The 17,987-nt window shown below is 41.6% G+C and overlaps 1 protein-coding gene across 2 annotated transcripts in view; it reads left to right on the plus strand.

Moving 5' to 3' along the window:
- The window catches only part of RAPGEF4 (Rap guanine nucleotide exchange factor 4), a 226,882-nt gene that overhangs the window by 14,591 nt on the left and 194,304 nt on the right, over positions 1–17,987 (plus strand). For both annotated transcript variants that reach the window (XM_063429735.1, XM_063429737.1), the window contains exon 3: positions 2,347–2,435. In XM_063429735.1, the coding sequence (XP_063285805.1) occupies positions 2,347–2,435 (89 nt within the window). The remainder of the gene's footprint in view (positions 1–2,346; positions 2,436–17,987) is intronic.

Raw genomic sequence — 17,987 nt, forward strand, 5'->3', positions numbered from 1 at the left:
CAAACCCCTGACTGACTTGACCCGCAAGAACCTTCCTCGACAGGTTGTCTGGGCCCCAGAGTGTGAGCAGGCATTCCAACAACTCAAAACTGCTTTAACTAATGCTCCTGTACTTGCCGCTCCTGATCCAACTAAAAGATTTCTTGTCCACACAGACGCTTCAATGTTTGGATTGGGAGCAGTGCTGAGCCAAGTGGGAGCAGATGGCGGAGAACATCCCGTAGCTTACTTGAGCCGAAAGTTGTTGCCCCGTGAAGTAAGCTACGCCGCCATTGAAAAAGAATGCCTGGCCGTGGTGTGGGCTCTCAAAAAGTTACAGCCTTATTTGTATGGACAACCTTTTTCCCTACTCACAGATCACAACCCGTTGGTGTGGCTGAACCGTGTGGCTGGGGACAATGCCAGGCTGTTGCGCTGGAGTTTGGCGCTGCAGCCCTTTGACTTTACAATCCATTACCGCCCAGGGAAGCAAAAAGGTAATGCCGATGGGTTATCTAGACAGACTGAACTTGAAAAGTGATCTGTGAGTACTCTCCCGGACATCCCCAAGCCGATCCGTTGGGATCAGACTGTGTATGCCGGCTTGGTTCTGGGGGAGCATTGTGGCAAACATAGCCACTTCTGGACTGTAATGTAGAAAGGTTGTCTGTACTATGTGTACTACGTTGTCTGTGTATTTTGCTATGTGTACTGTGTGGTATATGTAACTTTACTGTGTATCTGGGACTATGGTAATTCGCTGCTGGCAGCCGTAAGCTACCAGCATGCGAGTACTTCGTTCGCCGAACAGCGGCTATCCGGGCTGTTCGTGGAACGAATGTGGGCTCCCCTGATAGACCACACACTTAGAGGCGTGTGGCGCTTGTTAACCGATTGCAACAATGTTGCAATCGGTAATTAGAGGCTCTCCTAGGTGGCCGTCGTTCGGCTACCGACCATGCGGCGGTCGGCCATCTTGGATTCGCTATTCTTCAGCGGTGTTTGGTCGTCGAGCGCCTGGAACTGAAAACGGCTACTCGATGACACGAACACCGCTGGACTTCCAGACCGTTCGGGAGCCCGGTGTTCGGTAGGATCGTTCCCCTAAGTATAATCGACGGATTGAGGGGAACTTCAATGTATAACTGTATTTGTTGCGGCGTTCGGGCAGTTCAGCTGGGAGCTGAGCGGTATTCTCTCAAAAGATGCGCTCAGACCCCAGCTATCTACTGAACATTCGGTTAAGTCTGTATACCGAATAAAACTCAGAAACGGTATTTTAAAGTAAATTGTCAGTTTTGCTGCACGAGGGGATAATCCACTTAATCGTCCATTTTAGTGGGAGTATCCTTCTCGTGCAGCAAGGCCTGTTGGGAGAATTATATTGCATGATGGGATAAATCCCCTGAAACCTCTGTAAGGAAACCCCTTGCATGGGGAACTGTATAAATATGCAAGCTTGTGAATAAAGCCAGTTGTTGACTCCCAAACTGTGTTTCGGCCGGTTATTGGGAGGATTGGGATATTGCCTTAGTTTTCAGCGCTGACTGTGGATTTACCTGTTATACCAGCGGAGATCGTGGATTCTAATACTGCACTCCGCTACACAGAGTATGTTTAAATTATATATTTTTTTTCATCTCCTACTCTGTTAATAGCCTTCTAGACCTTGCAGGAACTTCTGGTGTGTGATTTAAGTTCAATCTACAGAGCATGAAACAAAAACATCTAAAGCAAGTTAACATCTGATTAACAAATATACTTTAATTTTTTTCATGCATGCCACACAGTCAGAGTATTGCCTGGTCGCTTCAACAACCTTGTCCAAAAATAGTTTGACGTGGTCGGTGTTAATCTTACTTTACTGGGTGCAATATTTCCTTGTAAAATAGGAACTCCCTCGTGGGAGTGATTGCTAGCTCCTGGGGATAGAAGCTTCCCTCCAAAAAGCGCCCTTTAGTGTTGTGGGGAAAGTGGAGAAAGTGAGGGTACAATATGACCGGGAAAATAGCATATTTATGTAGGAGCTTAGTGGATCATAGTCTTTTAGGTGTGAGTCCATCTCAATTACCATATCCGTATGACCACTTGCTAAACTCTATCAAACAGGAGAGTTTGTTAGGGAAGGTATACACATAGGAATTGAGGGAAACAATCACTATTTAAGAAACTGTTTGGTACCAGTCTTTACTGTAATGTGATTGGAGTTTTTGAGAAGAGCTATTGACCATTTCTCACTGTCAGACTACTGTCTGCAAGCATGAGCATATCTTATTAAAATTGTTAGATTTACGATTGAAATGTTCTGTCTACTTGCTTGAACTCACCTGTGAAATATCTTAGAACTATTTCTCTCTTGTGTTACAGTGTATCGGCAGGGTGATATTGGAACAAGTTGGTATGCGGTACTAACGGGATCTTTGGATGTTAAAGTGACTGAAACCAACAGCCATCAGGTATTCAACTGAATGGCCAGGTTCTACATATTTACAATTATTATAATGGATATATTCTAATGTTGGAATACCGATTCCAGTAAAGAAGTACTCAGGGGATTAATGTGATGTAGGTTATACCAAATGTTTTTGTCTCTGGAATCTATAGAGTTTGTCATTTTTCAAGAGTTTATAAAAGTGGTGATGTGAATACGAATTGGCACTTCTATAACTGGCCACCGAAACAGGGATTTTTCTTCAGATCTGTTAGCTCTCACCACTTCTCATTGAGCTGTATGGCACACTAGCAGTTTTAGCACAGAGGCTTCTCATTGGGAAAGACTGTGGGAAAAAGATAAGTGCTTGCAAAGGCTGTAAACAGCAGATCTCCATATTTTCCCCAACTAAAACAAACACATGCATGTTTTCTTTGGTGGTCTATTCACTGTATAGTGTCATAATGCAGTAGTTCAGTACCAGTAAGATCCAGTGCTAATCAGGGATAGATCCAGGGGGGAGCACCAGGGCAGGTGTCCAACCCCCACGCTTCTAGATAGGTATCCAGATCAGGTAGGGTATCTGTATTTTATTTTCCCCTTCCTCTGTATCTTAACAAATTGCCAGAGTTCCTCTCACTAGTACTACCAGGTACAGCTCAAATTAACTGGGGCAGGTAAGTGGTTCAGGGGCACTGTTCTGCGAGAAGGACATAGAAAGCTCAGGAATTATAGATCCCCTAATTACTCCATAAAGTAAGAGGAATTAAGAAATTGTTTCCTCCACAGACACATTGCCCTATGGGCTGGTAGTGTCTGATAATTTGGTAGTATTTCATCATTGACATAGTTCTTTTAGTCATTTGGTAAGTTCTTGTTCATGGTAATTACAAAGGTTAGGTAGAGAGTTTTAGATCAGTCATGCACACTAATAGACACAAACACACACACACACACACACACACACACACACTCCACCATACATTAATATCATTGCATTCACACATACTCTGCATAACACCATACATATTCAACCCCCCTCCCCCCATTCACCACCCCACCACTGCATTTGCACACACACCAACACTCTAGCCTGTATCTGTGCATTAACATAAATTTACAAAATATAAATCACACAAACACACACACACACACCTTACATTCCCAAATATAGACACTTTGCACATTCACACACTAAGACTGATGGTGTTTGACATAAGAGCCTGAAATAATGGAATCATGAAATTCAATGTGTGATGAAATGGTATGTAACATGCAATGGAATATGGGTTAAAATAGGACAAATTACACAAAATGAAATATTACAAAACTGAGACTGAGGGATAAACTAGGGTGGGGGACGGGTACAGAGGGAAATTGGCTTTAAAAGGGAAATCTTTAGTAAGGGGAAACCAAACAAGTGGATAGAGACAGATGGGATCATACATGAGCGAGGAAAATATATAATTGACATATGGAGGAACTGGTGTTATGTTATGGATGGTGTAAGTTTATATGGTGAGGGAAACAAACAAAAATTAACAGTAGTGTGCAGATGGTTAATATGATGCATGGCACAATACTATGTTTTTTGAAAATGACACACACAGACTGACCCCCACACACACAGGCTGAACACCCCACCCACACACACAGACTGAACCGCCCACCCCTACACACAGACTGATCCCCACACACCCATACACACACAGACTGACCCATACACACACAGAGTGACCCACTCCACACAGACTGACCCATAAACACAAACTGACCTTAACACAAACAGACTGAACCCGCCACTCCCACACACAGACTGATCCCCACACACACAGACTGACCCACACACTCATACACACACAGACTGACTCCCGCCCACACAGACAGATTGACCCATACACACACAGACTGACCCACCCCACACAGACTGACCCATGCACACACACACAGACTGACCCCCACACAGGCTGAACACCCAAACCCCCACACACAGACTGAACCACCCACCCCTACACACAGACTGATCCCCACACACCCATACACACACAGACTGACCCATACACACACAGACTGACCCACTCCACACAGACTGACCCATAAACACAAACTGACCCATACACAAACAGACTGAACCCGCCACTCCCACACACAGACTGATCCCCACACAGACTGACCCCCCACACCCATACACACACAGACTGATCCCCCCACACACAGACTGACCCATGCACACACAGAATGACCGACCCCACACAGACTGATCCCCCCACAGACTGACCCCCCACACCCATACACAAACAGACTTATCCCCCACACACAGACTGACCCATACACACACAGAATGACTGACCCCACACAGACTGATCCCCCCACAGACTGACCCCCCCACACCCATACACAGACTGACCCACCCCACACAGACTGTACCCCCCCACCCCTACACACAGACTGATCCCCACACACACAAACTGATCCCCCTCACCCATACACACACAGACTGACCCTTACACACAAATACTGATCCACCCCACACAGACTGACCCCCACACACACAAATTAACCCATACACACAGACTGAACCCAAGCCCTCACACACAGACTGACCGATACACATTTAGACTGACCCATACTCATACAGACTGACCCCCCCGACACCCATACACACACAGACTGACCCACCCCACACAGACTGACCCACCCCATGCAGACTGACCCATACACACAAACTGACCCCCCACACAAAGACTTAACCCCCACACCCACACACAGACTGACCCCCCCACACACACAGACTGAACCCCCGCACCCACACACAGACTGACCCCCCCACACACAGACTGAACCCCCACACCCACACACAGACTGACCCCCCCACACACAGACTGACCCCCCACACACACATACTGACCCTCCCTCCCCCCCACACAGAGACTGAACCACACACACTGACTCCCACTTACCAGCAGCTGCCTGGATGCCTCGTGTGCAGTGCTGAGCTTCCTCTCCCTATCTCTCCCCTGCGCTGCTCTCTATGACCCAGCAGGATCCCCCCAGCACAGTGCCCCCTCGGGCCGCTCGTGGAAAAAGGGTGGAACATAGTTGCTGCAGCTTGTAAAGGGAGACGCAGTGCTCCCGACATCAACTTCAATGGGGGCGGGGGGGGGGGGTAAAAGGGGGGGCACTGCCTGATGTCCTCCCCTAGTGATGCCACTGCCAAGATTGGATCCACCCTGGTTCTAATATATTTAAAAACTAATTTTCATGGGTTTTCTGAGCTCCTATAATAATGAAAATATGTATAAAGGCTTCACTGGTAAGAACATATTTGTCTGAGCAAAGTTGGCTCTTATTCTCATGTAGTAGGGAATGTACCATAACGTAAGGCGTAGTAATGCAGATTCTGGTAGTAGATAAACTGTCTGCTTTAATCTATAGAGTAACATAACAAAGTATGCTGGAGGAGGGTAAAAGTGGTGAAAGACAGTATTCTGGAAACTCTCTGCGGTATTATGGCATACATTGGCTGATGTGTGTAATACAGGGCATGCTGGATCAACATGGATAACAGCAATTACATAAGGCATAAAGGCCCAATTTCCATTGCACCCCCATACCCACCATAGTTATTTCAGGGTTTCCATTTCCAACAGTTCCTAGAAGTTCCTTCCAGCATCTCTACATGACCATAAGTGTGAGTAATCTATGAAAACAAAGGGGAGAAATTCAAAATACATGAGTAAAGAGCACAAGAGGGAAAAGGCAACAACACCAAACAGTGCCAAACACTCACAAACAGAATAGAGTGACAGAAAGGAAAAAAACATAGCCTAGTGTAGATAAAGATATTGTCAACCCAGATGTGAGGAGCCTGCCTACCTGACAAATACTGGGACAGTCCATAATTGTAGTTACCTGCATGCAAAACAGATATAGAATCCCCTTGAGAAGTATGGAATAGATGAAAGCCCAGGGCAGTTCATATCACTGTGGTTGGGTGAAAGGTTTAGGTGAACATTCTGAATGTAAAGTATTCCACGTTGGGAGAGCCTTGGACATGGTGCGTTATCGTAACCACTGCAAGGGGCAGAGAATCCTGCACACAAAGGCTAAAAAAGTGGCAATGTGCCCTTCAACAAAAGTCAACCCTGACAACATATTACTTGAAAAGGAAATCTGCCTACTGAGATGAGATCCCATTCAAAATAATTATAAATTAAGGTGGATCAGGACAATAGGTAAGTAATTAAAGGCAATACTAGTGGAACAGCAGAACACAATGAATAAATAGAAGTATCACTGTGAAAATCAATTTGGCGAACAAAGGATTTCTTAGCTGGCCCAGCATGCACTGTGTTACACACATTGCCAAATGCTTGTGGCAGTAGGGCAGAGAGCACAGAGACAGAGAAAGTTAATAAGGCAGCCAAACAACAGCCCCTCCCCATCTTCATCACTAGATTATATGGGACCCCACTCTTAAATAGGTAAATCAAGATAAATGAATGCATGTGGTAGACCTGACAGTAGGTGGAGCTGTAGCAATTGTACATAGTGGTAGAATGAAGTACAATTTGTTCTTTTTCACTGCACGTGTGTGATCAACCCTCTTCCTCATTGTAAATGACAGTTATGTTGTTTTATGTGTCTCTATTTGGTGTGAGTGACTAATCATGGACCCAAGCAAAAATACAATGTACAGCATATCTTTAACAAGTTGAACTTTGAATAAATTGAATTTTTTAAATTATTTTTTAAAAGTCATAATCATATACATAACTGGGTCAACCCATGATGAATCCACTCAAGACTTCTTCTAGTTAAATATAATACAGTTATACAGTATCTAGACCCCTAAGTAAACTCTATGATTCAGTAACCTGATTTTCATAATTCACTCTCCTAATCCCATCTCCCATACTTCTAAGCCAAACCCTAAAGGACAATTGACAGATGTTGCCAATTTTAGCATTCCCAGCCAGATGGAACATCTGGAGGACACTGTGCCTTGCATTCAATGCTAATTAAATAAAAATGGTTGATTTTTCTAAGCCCAACAAGTAACTTTTAGTTATCAATTTTGAAAACGCAATGTCTGAAAATGCAATGTTTTAAATGCTAATAACTCTGCCTTCACGTAAAATGTTGCCTTTTTTATTAAAGGAGCCAGGCTGAAATTGAAGATATTTAATGAATATATGTAGATATTGCATTACAAAGCAATATGTACTATACTAAAAATAATAATAAAACAAGATTGTCACATTTAAAGTTATTGTATTTGCTGCAAATTCCCATGTATTGCAGCTTCTGCAGAAACTTTAACAAACTAGGGAAGGGACTCAATCAAACTTAACTTTCTATAACATTGTAGGGCTTATCCCACAATATAAGGGTAAATATAAACAAAAGTATTTACAAATATAGATTTAAATCAACCCTGTAAACAAGTATTTACAGTTATAGATAAAGATAAAATAAAGTATACACACTGGGGATGTGTATGGGCAAAATATTCAATTCGGGACTTCGGCACTTTGGTTCTGTTCGGCACTTCCAAAATTCGGGACTTCGGCACTTTGGTTCGGCACTTCCAAAATTCGGACTTCGGCAATTTGGTACTTCAGCAATTCGGGACTTTGGCACTTCGAGACTTCGGCATTTCGGCACTTCGGGACTTCAGCAATTCGGGACTTTGGCAATTCAAGACTTTGGCAATTCCCTAACTCTACCCCTAACCCTAAGCCTACCCCTAACCCTACCCCTAACCTTAAACCTAACCCTACCCCTAACCCTTAGGGTTAGGGGTAGGGTTAGGGGTAGGGTTAGATTCCTGTCATCCTTGCGTAATTTCCCTCCCTCTCTTGTTTTGCCACTTTTCAGAAATCTGAAGCACTTCGGCACTTCCAAAATTCGGCACTTCGGTAATTCGGTTCGGAAGCATCCAAATGTCCGAATTGCTGAAATTAGTCAGAATTTACATTCAGTCCGAAACAAATTGCATATGTCTAATACACACTTGTGTCAGGTATGAAGTATTTTAGGTGAGACAGAAAATGAGCTTACAACAAGTAATGCAATGTCCTTGAGCTATAATGGTTCTGAATCACCTTTATTGTTGACTTCATACGGGATGTTTTTCAGTATGTCCTACAAAGTCCGACAGAGCATACATCAAATGCACTGTCAGAATGAAACGCTACTTAGTATCCTTTAAAGAGCCACAGTGTATCTAGAGGCTGTCTATATTTAAGAAGGGGGAACCTTGACTAAGTAGCGCTCTGAATTAATCTAATATCCACAAGTCTATTCCATATGGGCAATATTTATGAGCTTGCCGAAACTGCTCAGATGATACCTCCTTTCTCCAAGAATGCCAGGAACTTAGGAGCAGATTCCAAGCCTTTGGCTACCCGAACAAGGCAAGGATTTCTGGGACTTGTAGTTCAACTGTCTAGAAATTATTTTTAGGGTAAAAGTGTAAATACTGTTGTTTGGGAGAGAGTGTCAGGAAGAGTGGCCTTATGGAGCAAAACTAATTACTGTTTTAAAAAAATTAAAGAGGTTAATTAAAAACAATAACAACGACTATAACCTACACATTATACCTAAAATACACAGGTGTCCCTTCATATCTTCAATAAACCTACCTTGTTTTTCTAACAGAGTAACTGGTGATATTTTCTAATTGTCTACATTCCTATCGTGTATGTATAATTGCTCTGTAGGTGACAGAGTGTCACTGTTAATTGAATAAGCTCTAGCCAAATCTGATAATTCCTTTATCTGGTGTAAGAAGGATTTCGAAAACACTCTCTTCAGTTTGCTACAACCAAACGACTGTAAATAAATGTCATTGCCGACGTCCTCCAAGCCATAAAAATATTGTAAGTCCAGACAGCCTGCATGATTTCAGCCCCACCATGGATTACTTACAGACAGCTGGTGACTGACAAGTAGGTTATGTATGCATTTTTAATTAATGAATAGTGTGAATGTTTAATACATTTGAAACGTTGGGTATTTGTTTAGCGACAGCTAGTGAAGACAACAAAACATAAAGAGCTTGTTTTTGTTTTCATTTATTTCTGTTCAGCTACTACTTGTTCTATTAATCGTGTATTTACCATTTATATCTGGTTACCTATTGCTACTATTTGAGTTTTTGTTTTGTTGTTTGCAAAAGTACTAGAGGCCAGGTATTGTGTTTTTATGTTAATCTGTAGGATTAACAATGTGTAAATGGGCAATCCAAGCACCTTATCCGCACAGGTTCATTGTAGTGGTTATGGTGCTGTGTCTTTGGGTCTAGTTCTCCATTTTCTGCTGTCAAAGCTCTGTTGAATGGTCAAAGCCAAGGCTACATTTCGGGTTAGGGTTTGGGAATTCAACCAATCAGCGGATATTAGAATGAATTGCAGTTTGGATCAAAAAGCAAATCCCCAATCCTAACAAACACATCTTTTAAGATTTTTATTGTTCAGTAAGGGTATCAATCTTTATACCCTCTGGGTTCAAAAGCACCACGTATCTGTTCAATGACCATAGAGAGGACTGAGTGCTAGTGTATGTTACTGGATTTTGATTCCTTGTATAAGCATTAGGCATCTCAAAAACATTCTCCGAATTGGCTTCATAGTAATTGTACAAAGTCTCTGAAAATAAAAGATGATTTTGACCGTAGAACACCTAAAGATGGTCACTCCCACAGATTAAGGGCTATTCATGAGAAATATATATTAGGAAGAATTATATATACCCACATCTATATATATATATGTGTGAGTATACAGTTGCAAGAAAAAGTATGTGAACCCTTTGGAATGATATGGATTTCTGCACAAATTGGTCATAAATTGTGATCTGATCATCATCTAAGTCACAACAATAGACAATCACAGTCTGCTTAAACTAATAACACACAAATAATGAAATGTTGTCATGTTTTTATTGAACACACCATGGGTGCTTCCAAATAATAAAATGTAGATCATGTTTTAACAGATATTTTTTTTTTTAGAATAACACAGGCACTTTTTCAATTTGCCAATTTTTATTGTTTTTAGGGTACAGAAAGAAAAAAAGGGGGCGGGGGACAAGCAGTAAGGTTAGGTTTAAAACAAAACATAGCCATCCATATAGTTGGAACTGTTTTACATTCTACCTAGTTGTGCATTGATCATAATAGTGTACAAGCCTCCATTTCGTAACCCCTTATTGTAGCACTAGTTAAGTGTGCATGGGGGGTCAGAAGGGGATGCCTATAGCTAGATGTCAGCTTGGCCTGGGTGATGCCTTACCAAGCATGGAATGCCTGGGATTATTGCATTGGTGGATGTTGTCATCATCAGATGGGCTGGCTGGGTTGGCAGGATGGGTGGGATGGGCCTGGAGAGGTGGGGGGGGGGGGGAGAACTCAGACTATGCCTTTGGTTCGTCCATCTGTGGTGGCATTGTTGCGTGATTAGTTGAGGTGATAGTGTTTAGGCACCACTCGCAAATGTGGGAGGTCAGGTGGTGGAAAGCGACATATCCAGATTCTACGTGTGACTGGTCGGGTGTGCCTTAACCCGTTTTGTGGGGGCTGGGGAGAAGCATTGAGTGGGGTGTTTTGTCTAGGCATTGAGGTGCAATGGAGGAGCATCTGTCCTTCCTATTATTAGTATACAACATTATTTATTTATTTATTTTAATTTTGGTGCTATTTCAAAGTGTATGTAGTTTAGGTTTGTACGTGTCCCAAGTTTCCCAAGCTGTTGACCAATAATTAGTCCATGGTTGAGTTTGTCTGGCCATTATTTCGTAGTGTTTGTTTGTCTCCACCACTGTAATGCACTGACCTATCGAGGGGGAGGATGTTTTTTCCACTGCCTGCTGATCACCGCGAAGGCCACTATGAGAATGTGATACAGTAGGTAATTTTGGCTCTTTCGGATCTGTTTTGGTAGCAGCAGTAGTAGGAATATTTCGGGTTGAAAGGCGTGCAGCGCTTCACCAGCTTTCTCGCCAGTATTGGTGGAGTTTGGGACAGTGCCACCAGGTATGTATCATATTTCCTTTGTACTCTTGACATCTCCAACAGGTGTCGGAAACTTTCGAGAAGGTTTGTTTGAGGTGTGTGGACGTTTTTGGGATAATTCAATGTGAGACATGCAAAATGTCATTGGTCTGTGGGTTGAAAATATGTTGTTTCATTGTGACTCAGTGAGGGGGTGTTCAATATCTTTTTCCCATGCTGATTTGAAAAAAAGGGAGTTGGGGCAGGTCAGGGAGTGTCCTGAGGTGTAAATAGTAGAGATGAGCTTCTCGGGAGGCTTTAGTTTTAGGCAGATTTTTTTTTTACTTCCGTCAGTGGGAGCTTCCTAGATGTCTATTAGGGGGTGTGGGTTGCGTCTTCAAACAGGATTGCATTTGCATGTAAGAAAAGTTGGCGGTGTTGGGTAATTTAAATTCAGTTTGGAGGTCTGAGAACCTCTGGAGCCGTTGTCCCTGCAGTAGTTGTGACATTGTGACAACGCTGTGCCTGTTCCATATCTTGTAGTTAAAGTTTGGGATGAGGAGCGGTAAGGCTTCCAATGTTAAGGCTGGCTAGGTCATTGCCGGGGAGCCCATTCTTTTCCTGTATTTATCCCAAAGTTCTTATCTTTATTAGTTATTGCCCTCTAACTAGCTTTGATACATTGCATTTGTTTGCCGCATTTATTTAACATGCCACTAGGTGGCAGTACTAGACTAGCATGGAATCAGTGAGCTGTTTGTAAAAGCCAGGGAAGCAGCTTCCATTTTATTCACAGGTGCCTTGGTAAAAACAAAACAAAACATCAGATTGTTTATCCGTATTCCTTTACTTCAATAATACACACTTAATCCATTTTGCTTCACATTTTAACAGTCTATTGAAGCAGGAAAAATAAAACCTTGTTTGTGCATGTGTATTTGTAAGGATAACCGAATTGCTGATTGTTTATAAAAATGCTACATTGTAGAAAATAATGAATGTTCTTTACGTGTTACTGATACCAAGCAGTGTTGTATTATTCACGGCTAACATTACTTTTATATTTTCAGATAAGGTGAGGTGTCTTTAGACTTGCAGTAAGATAGTCATTTGACATTCCCATCATGCTTAGCAAGTCACAGGCTGATGGGAGTGGTTTTCAGTAACAATGGGGTTATTAAGCGTCCAGATGTTTCCATTCTCTGATCACAATGACATCTGGTCCAGCCGTAAAGGAAACACTGTGGACTGCCAGGGAGGGGCAGGGGAGGTAGCCACAAGGGACAGAATCAATTGCTATCTTTAAGAAATATTAAATAAAATTTTGCAAAATAAACCTACTCATTTTAAATAGGCTAAGGGTTATATTATATTAAGTCTATACAGCCCATGTGGGTAAGAGTTGGTGCAAGCTCTGTAGAAGGTGCATCATAGGTATTATCTCCAATGCACGGTTAAGGGTTGGTTACAACCCTTAACAGATCTACAACTACAGAACTGCAACTGGAATGATGATTTGACAGTCTCTGGAAATGCAAAGCATCGTGGACATTGTAGTTCTGTCATACTGGGGGATCTACCAGTAGAATTGCAAAATATCTTCGAAATTTTAGTTATGCAACATCTGTGCCCAACCCTGCTATAAGCATATCATTGAACAAATTCCTTTCCAAACACTATTTATACGAAGTAGGGCAAGATATATTTTAATATGCTTGATAATCCCATTGTTGCCGGTGTCAGAAGCACTGATAAATCCTTCCCAATAAAACAGAGAGTACAATAATATTGGCTGCATTATGGTTTATTTGGTAGCTTTATTTCCAAATATACTGGCAGATGTTTTTACAAATACCCTTAAAGAAACACTATAGTCACCAGAACCACTACTGTTTAATGTCCCTGCAGGCTGAGCACTGTAAACTCTGCCTTTTCAGAGAAAATCCAGTGTTTACATTGGTGCTTATGAACATCTCTAGTGGCAATCACTCAGACAGCCACTAGAGGTGCTTCCTGGGTCAGTGCTGCACAGTACGTAGAGACACTGAACATTCCCCATGGAGACGCATTGATTGAATTCATCTCTATGAGGAGATGCTGATTGACGAAGCTTTGACAAAGATTTGATGCTAATGTGCAATATCCTCCCAATGTTTTCCTACGACAGACAGACAAATGAACATATGGACGGATGGACGGACAGACCACCAGACAGACAGACAGACAGATCACATAGACCAGTTTTAGGGGCATATATTTTTTCTATGTTTAATAAGTATTTATACATGATTATAATGTATGTCCATCTTGTAGATAGGTTTGTTTGTGAATGCTAAAGAGTTTGTTTTTCTGTGTGTTCTACATCTGTTTAGCGTTATAAATAACATCTTTTTGAGCGTCGACCCTGTACTGTTTCTGTTGACTTAGCTATTGTCTTCTAAACACAATGCAACTTTAATAAACTTTATCCGAACTGCCACCTATGTCCCTTTGCAGATGCCATCTCTATCATTAGTTGTATCTAAGATGTTTCAGTACCCTGTTGAATTATGTATGTCCCCAGTGTGCAAGCAGTTTGCAGACAGTGTTGCATATTTATACAGATCCAAACTGTAGGAACATTAACAATGTATGTTTATGCTATTTCTCAGTCTGCAACAAGACAGTATACTGATTTTTTGGGGATAAGCATTTCAAATAATATAATTTTTTTTTTTTTTATAAACTTTTTAAATTATTTGATCAAATTATTAAAATATAAAAAAATATATTCTATATCAAAAATATATCAATATATTAAAAAACGTCCAAATTGACAAAAGTAAAATATTTTTCACAATATTAAATCATTTAAAAAGTTTATCCAAAAACGTTAAAGCATTTGAAAAGCTAATCCAATGTCTTTGATTTAATAATAAGGTTTCCGAATGATTTGAAACGTTTTTTCAGCAGTGTTGAATCATTTAGAAAGCTTTTACAATCCCAAAAAAAAAATTTTTAAATAACCGACAGGTTTTCTATTTTTAAAATTAGAAATCTGCATGACCATTGTACATTAAATTGTTCAGTTTTGCTAGAAATTTTATCGGTTTTATTACCTGTTTGAGGACCTCGAAGAGGTGCTGTCACTTCTTAGGATATGTCATATACAGTTTTCTTATCACCTGTATATAACAAATGTTCAAATCCAAATGTAATGTAGGAATCCACACCTCTTTATACTGCAACTGGGGGTTCCCATTTTAGCTTCCCAAATGCCCAAGAATGAGAACTCACTGATATATAAGTAAGACAGCCTTGCCATATAGACACTGCTGGTCTAGCCCAATCTGGCAATGAAACGTGATGCACGGAGGGCCACCATAGTGTACATACAGCTATATTTATCTAATACTGGTATTTATAAAGCACCAACAGATATTGTAATGAGACAAAATAATAAATAAACCCAGTCAGACTTTTGGTTGACTCACTATCCTCTGAACGACCTCACCTTCGAAAGGTTCCATAAATACCGCCATGTGTCGACATCTGTCTGTACTTTCAATTACCATTTCTGTTAATGTTTTTGACAATTTATTTATTTAAAAAAACAAAAAAAAAAAAACATTTTAATATCAGCTGCTGTATCACGGTGTATCTGTCTTCTTACATAGCCTTCATCCCTGTGTGCACCTCTGTCTCAGCTCCCTGTCAATCACTGTTATAAGCTCCGTCCTTTGTACCTGGCATTCACAATACAGAACGTATATAGAGAAAAGGAGAAAATGTTTCTATTTCTTATCCTCGTTTGAAACAATTCATGTGTGCCATGCCTCGACTGGACCGAGCTGGATAGGGATTCCATTTGCTAAATCTTTGATATAAATTTAAAAGGAAATGAAGCGTCACATGAAAAAAAAAAATGAACACAAGTTTAGGTGAATTTCAGTGGTTTATTCAGTGCTGTTATTTGCTGAATAGCGAGCGTTCCCCTTTAGCCTAGGGCCCCCTTGATATTTGGACTTGCATAAACTCTAGAATGAATTGCATTGCAAATACAATGTATACTTCTGCTAATGATTCATGAAGCACAACGCGTCAATACAGGAACCATCTGTAAACTAGACATTAGCTTTTCTCAAACATTTTGGTTTCTTGTTTATTTAGGGACCGAATCCTTACTTGGGGAAGACCACCACCTGTCCAGCTTACTTAGGCGTGATTGACATCTCTAGGGGATTTTAGAGAATGCTTGGAGAAGCAGAGGCGTAATAAAGCAATGTAAAGCAATGTATTTGACTTTAGAATATTGCCATCATTCTTGATTAACTTAAAAAGTCATAGAGTAGCAAAATAGACTTTACCCAGACAAACCAAAACATAGTAACTTAAAGTGGCATTCAAGAGTGCTCTGGTGATGTACCCCGATGTAATGTCAAATCATTTGGGAAATATTTGAGACTTTCCCCTGCTCCTCTTACCCAGCCCCAGCTCTCTCAACCATTCACCTCTGTCCAGGTTTCATGAATTTGATACTGATATTATGAAAATGTCAGTTACACATTATCAGTGTGAGAAAGGTGTGAGAAATGGTGCCAGAACACTCTGGGCAACTATAGCGAGCTATTATGGTCATGCGGCTCAGAGTGTGCCTTTAAAGTAGATTTAGTGAAGTGGCTGCATACTTACCTATTATCTGTAAATGTGAAGAAATGTAGGTATGTAGATACATTTTTTTGTAGGAATGCTCGGGAACTATGTGATACACTCCCTCCCCCAGGAGGTTTAATGCTCTGGAGCTCTGTGATACACTATTACCCACCAAACTTTCTGAGTTCTTTAAAGTGGCACTCAGGTAAGGAAAAAGCATGCTTCCCAACAGTCCTGCTTTTGGTGGGACAATCCAGATTTTGTTGTCATATCCCGCTTTAGTTCACTTGTGTCCACATCCAGGGACAGAAGGGAACTGTCCTCAGACAGCACAGCATGAATGCATCATTAGACATGCTTGCACTGCGGGGCGGGAACTAGGACCATGCAGAGAGCATTTGAGCAACGCTTCTTGCTTGGTAGGCTATCACGACCCTTCAGTGAGCAGGCCTATCTATTTCCTGGGCAGACCTGCCCATTATGGGTTTCACACGTGATGCCAGTCTTGTCACTGGCAACAATGTTGGGAGGTATGAAATAGCAATAAAGGGACTTTCCTTTTTTTGTTTTTTTAATGTGTATTTTATTGAGGCATTTGAGTAATACATAACAGAAAATAGCAGTAGGAGCTCACATAAGCTATGAATGTAATCAAGGAAAAAAAGATCCAGAAAAGAGTAGCCTCTTTTTTTGTGTGTGTGTGTTTCAAGTATAGAATAACGATGCATGTGTGATACAGGAACAGCTAATAATATAGGATGATCATATGCACTATATATGAGAAGACAGGCATGGCATTGTATATGGTAAAGTTCAGTTTTGTGCTGAACGCAAAAACATAATGAGTATGTGTGCATGGATACCTGAGGATTAGTTTGGGGCTACCCCTTACAGTAATACACATTAAAAGCTTGTCAGACGATTATACTATTGGTGGTAGCAGGATTAGGTTACAACTTCAGGGACAGACTTATGCTGTTGCGTATGAGTATGAAGAAGGTTAAAACTGATAGAGAACAACAACATAAAAGATAAAAGAAAAAAGAAACCACCAGTTGCCTTTTAACTTTGCTCACTGAGTGTGAAGGAAATACAGCATGCACGCTGAGCTCGAATGCCAGATACCCCTAGCACATACACAAAGTCCTGGCATGTATAGGAGGTGATAAAAGCCTCTCTGGGTTCTGCAGATTGCCACAGCACTCCAACTCTCATGACTCCAAACTGGACTCTCTCAGGACTCCTTCTTGGGATCTGTTTCCTAGCAGGAGCTTTGTGTGCAGGCTGAGCCACCGGGATCGCCAGTGCTGGATGCTGACTCCTTCTCGTCAAGCGTCACCAGAACCGCTGGCATATTGCATCAAATTTTTGTGAGACGTCTTCCTCCCAATTCTGTGTCTCTGTCTGTTTAGCACGATCTGCGGCGCCATCTTAGATAGGCCACAGAGGTGCGTTATCTGCAGGATTGACCCAAGAGCTGTAGACAGGTGAGTAGTTGGTTTCTGGTGGGGACCGGGATAACGCCCGCCAATCCAGAGTGGAGGGGAGTGCGGGGCTTTGAGGATCCACAAAGAGGAAAGCTCGGCCGCCTCGGGCAGAGAGATAAGCCGTTTCTCCCGCCAACACAGCACCAGGACACGATTTGCCGGAGGCCACAGACGTCGGACAGCCCCCCAAACCACTCCAAGATTGCCCTACGAGGATTAGACGAGGGTACCAGTGTGGGTAAGTCTAAAAAAAAGGGCTTTTAAACCTCCATTTAGGTTTTAGAGCAGGATCAAGCAGGAACCCAAGCATTCTGTGACCATTCGGCATGGCGTCCAGGCCTTGCCCCGGGATTTTCCTTTTTTGTCTTCATTTTCCATTTAAGAAAAATCACTTAGTAAGTTATTAGCAATTATTGTTTCCTTTACTTGAAAATCAGATTGATAAATGTTATTCACCTTATTA

The sequence above is a fragment of the Pelobates fuscus genome, chromosome 8, assembly GCF_036172605.1.
Source record: "Pelobates fuscus isolate aPelFus1 chromosome 8, aPelFus1.pri, whole genome shotgun sequence".
NCBI classification, from domain to species: domain Eukaryota; kingdom Metazoa; phylum Chordata; class Amphibia; order Anura; family Pelobatidae; genus Pelobates; species Pelobates fuscus.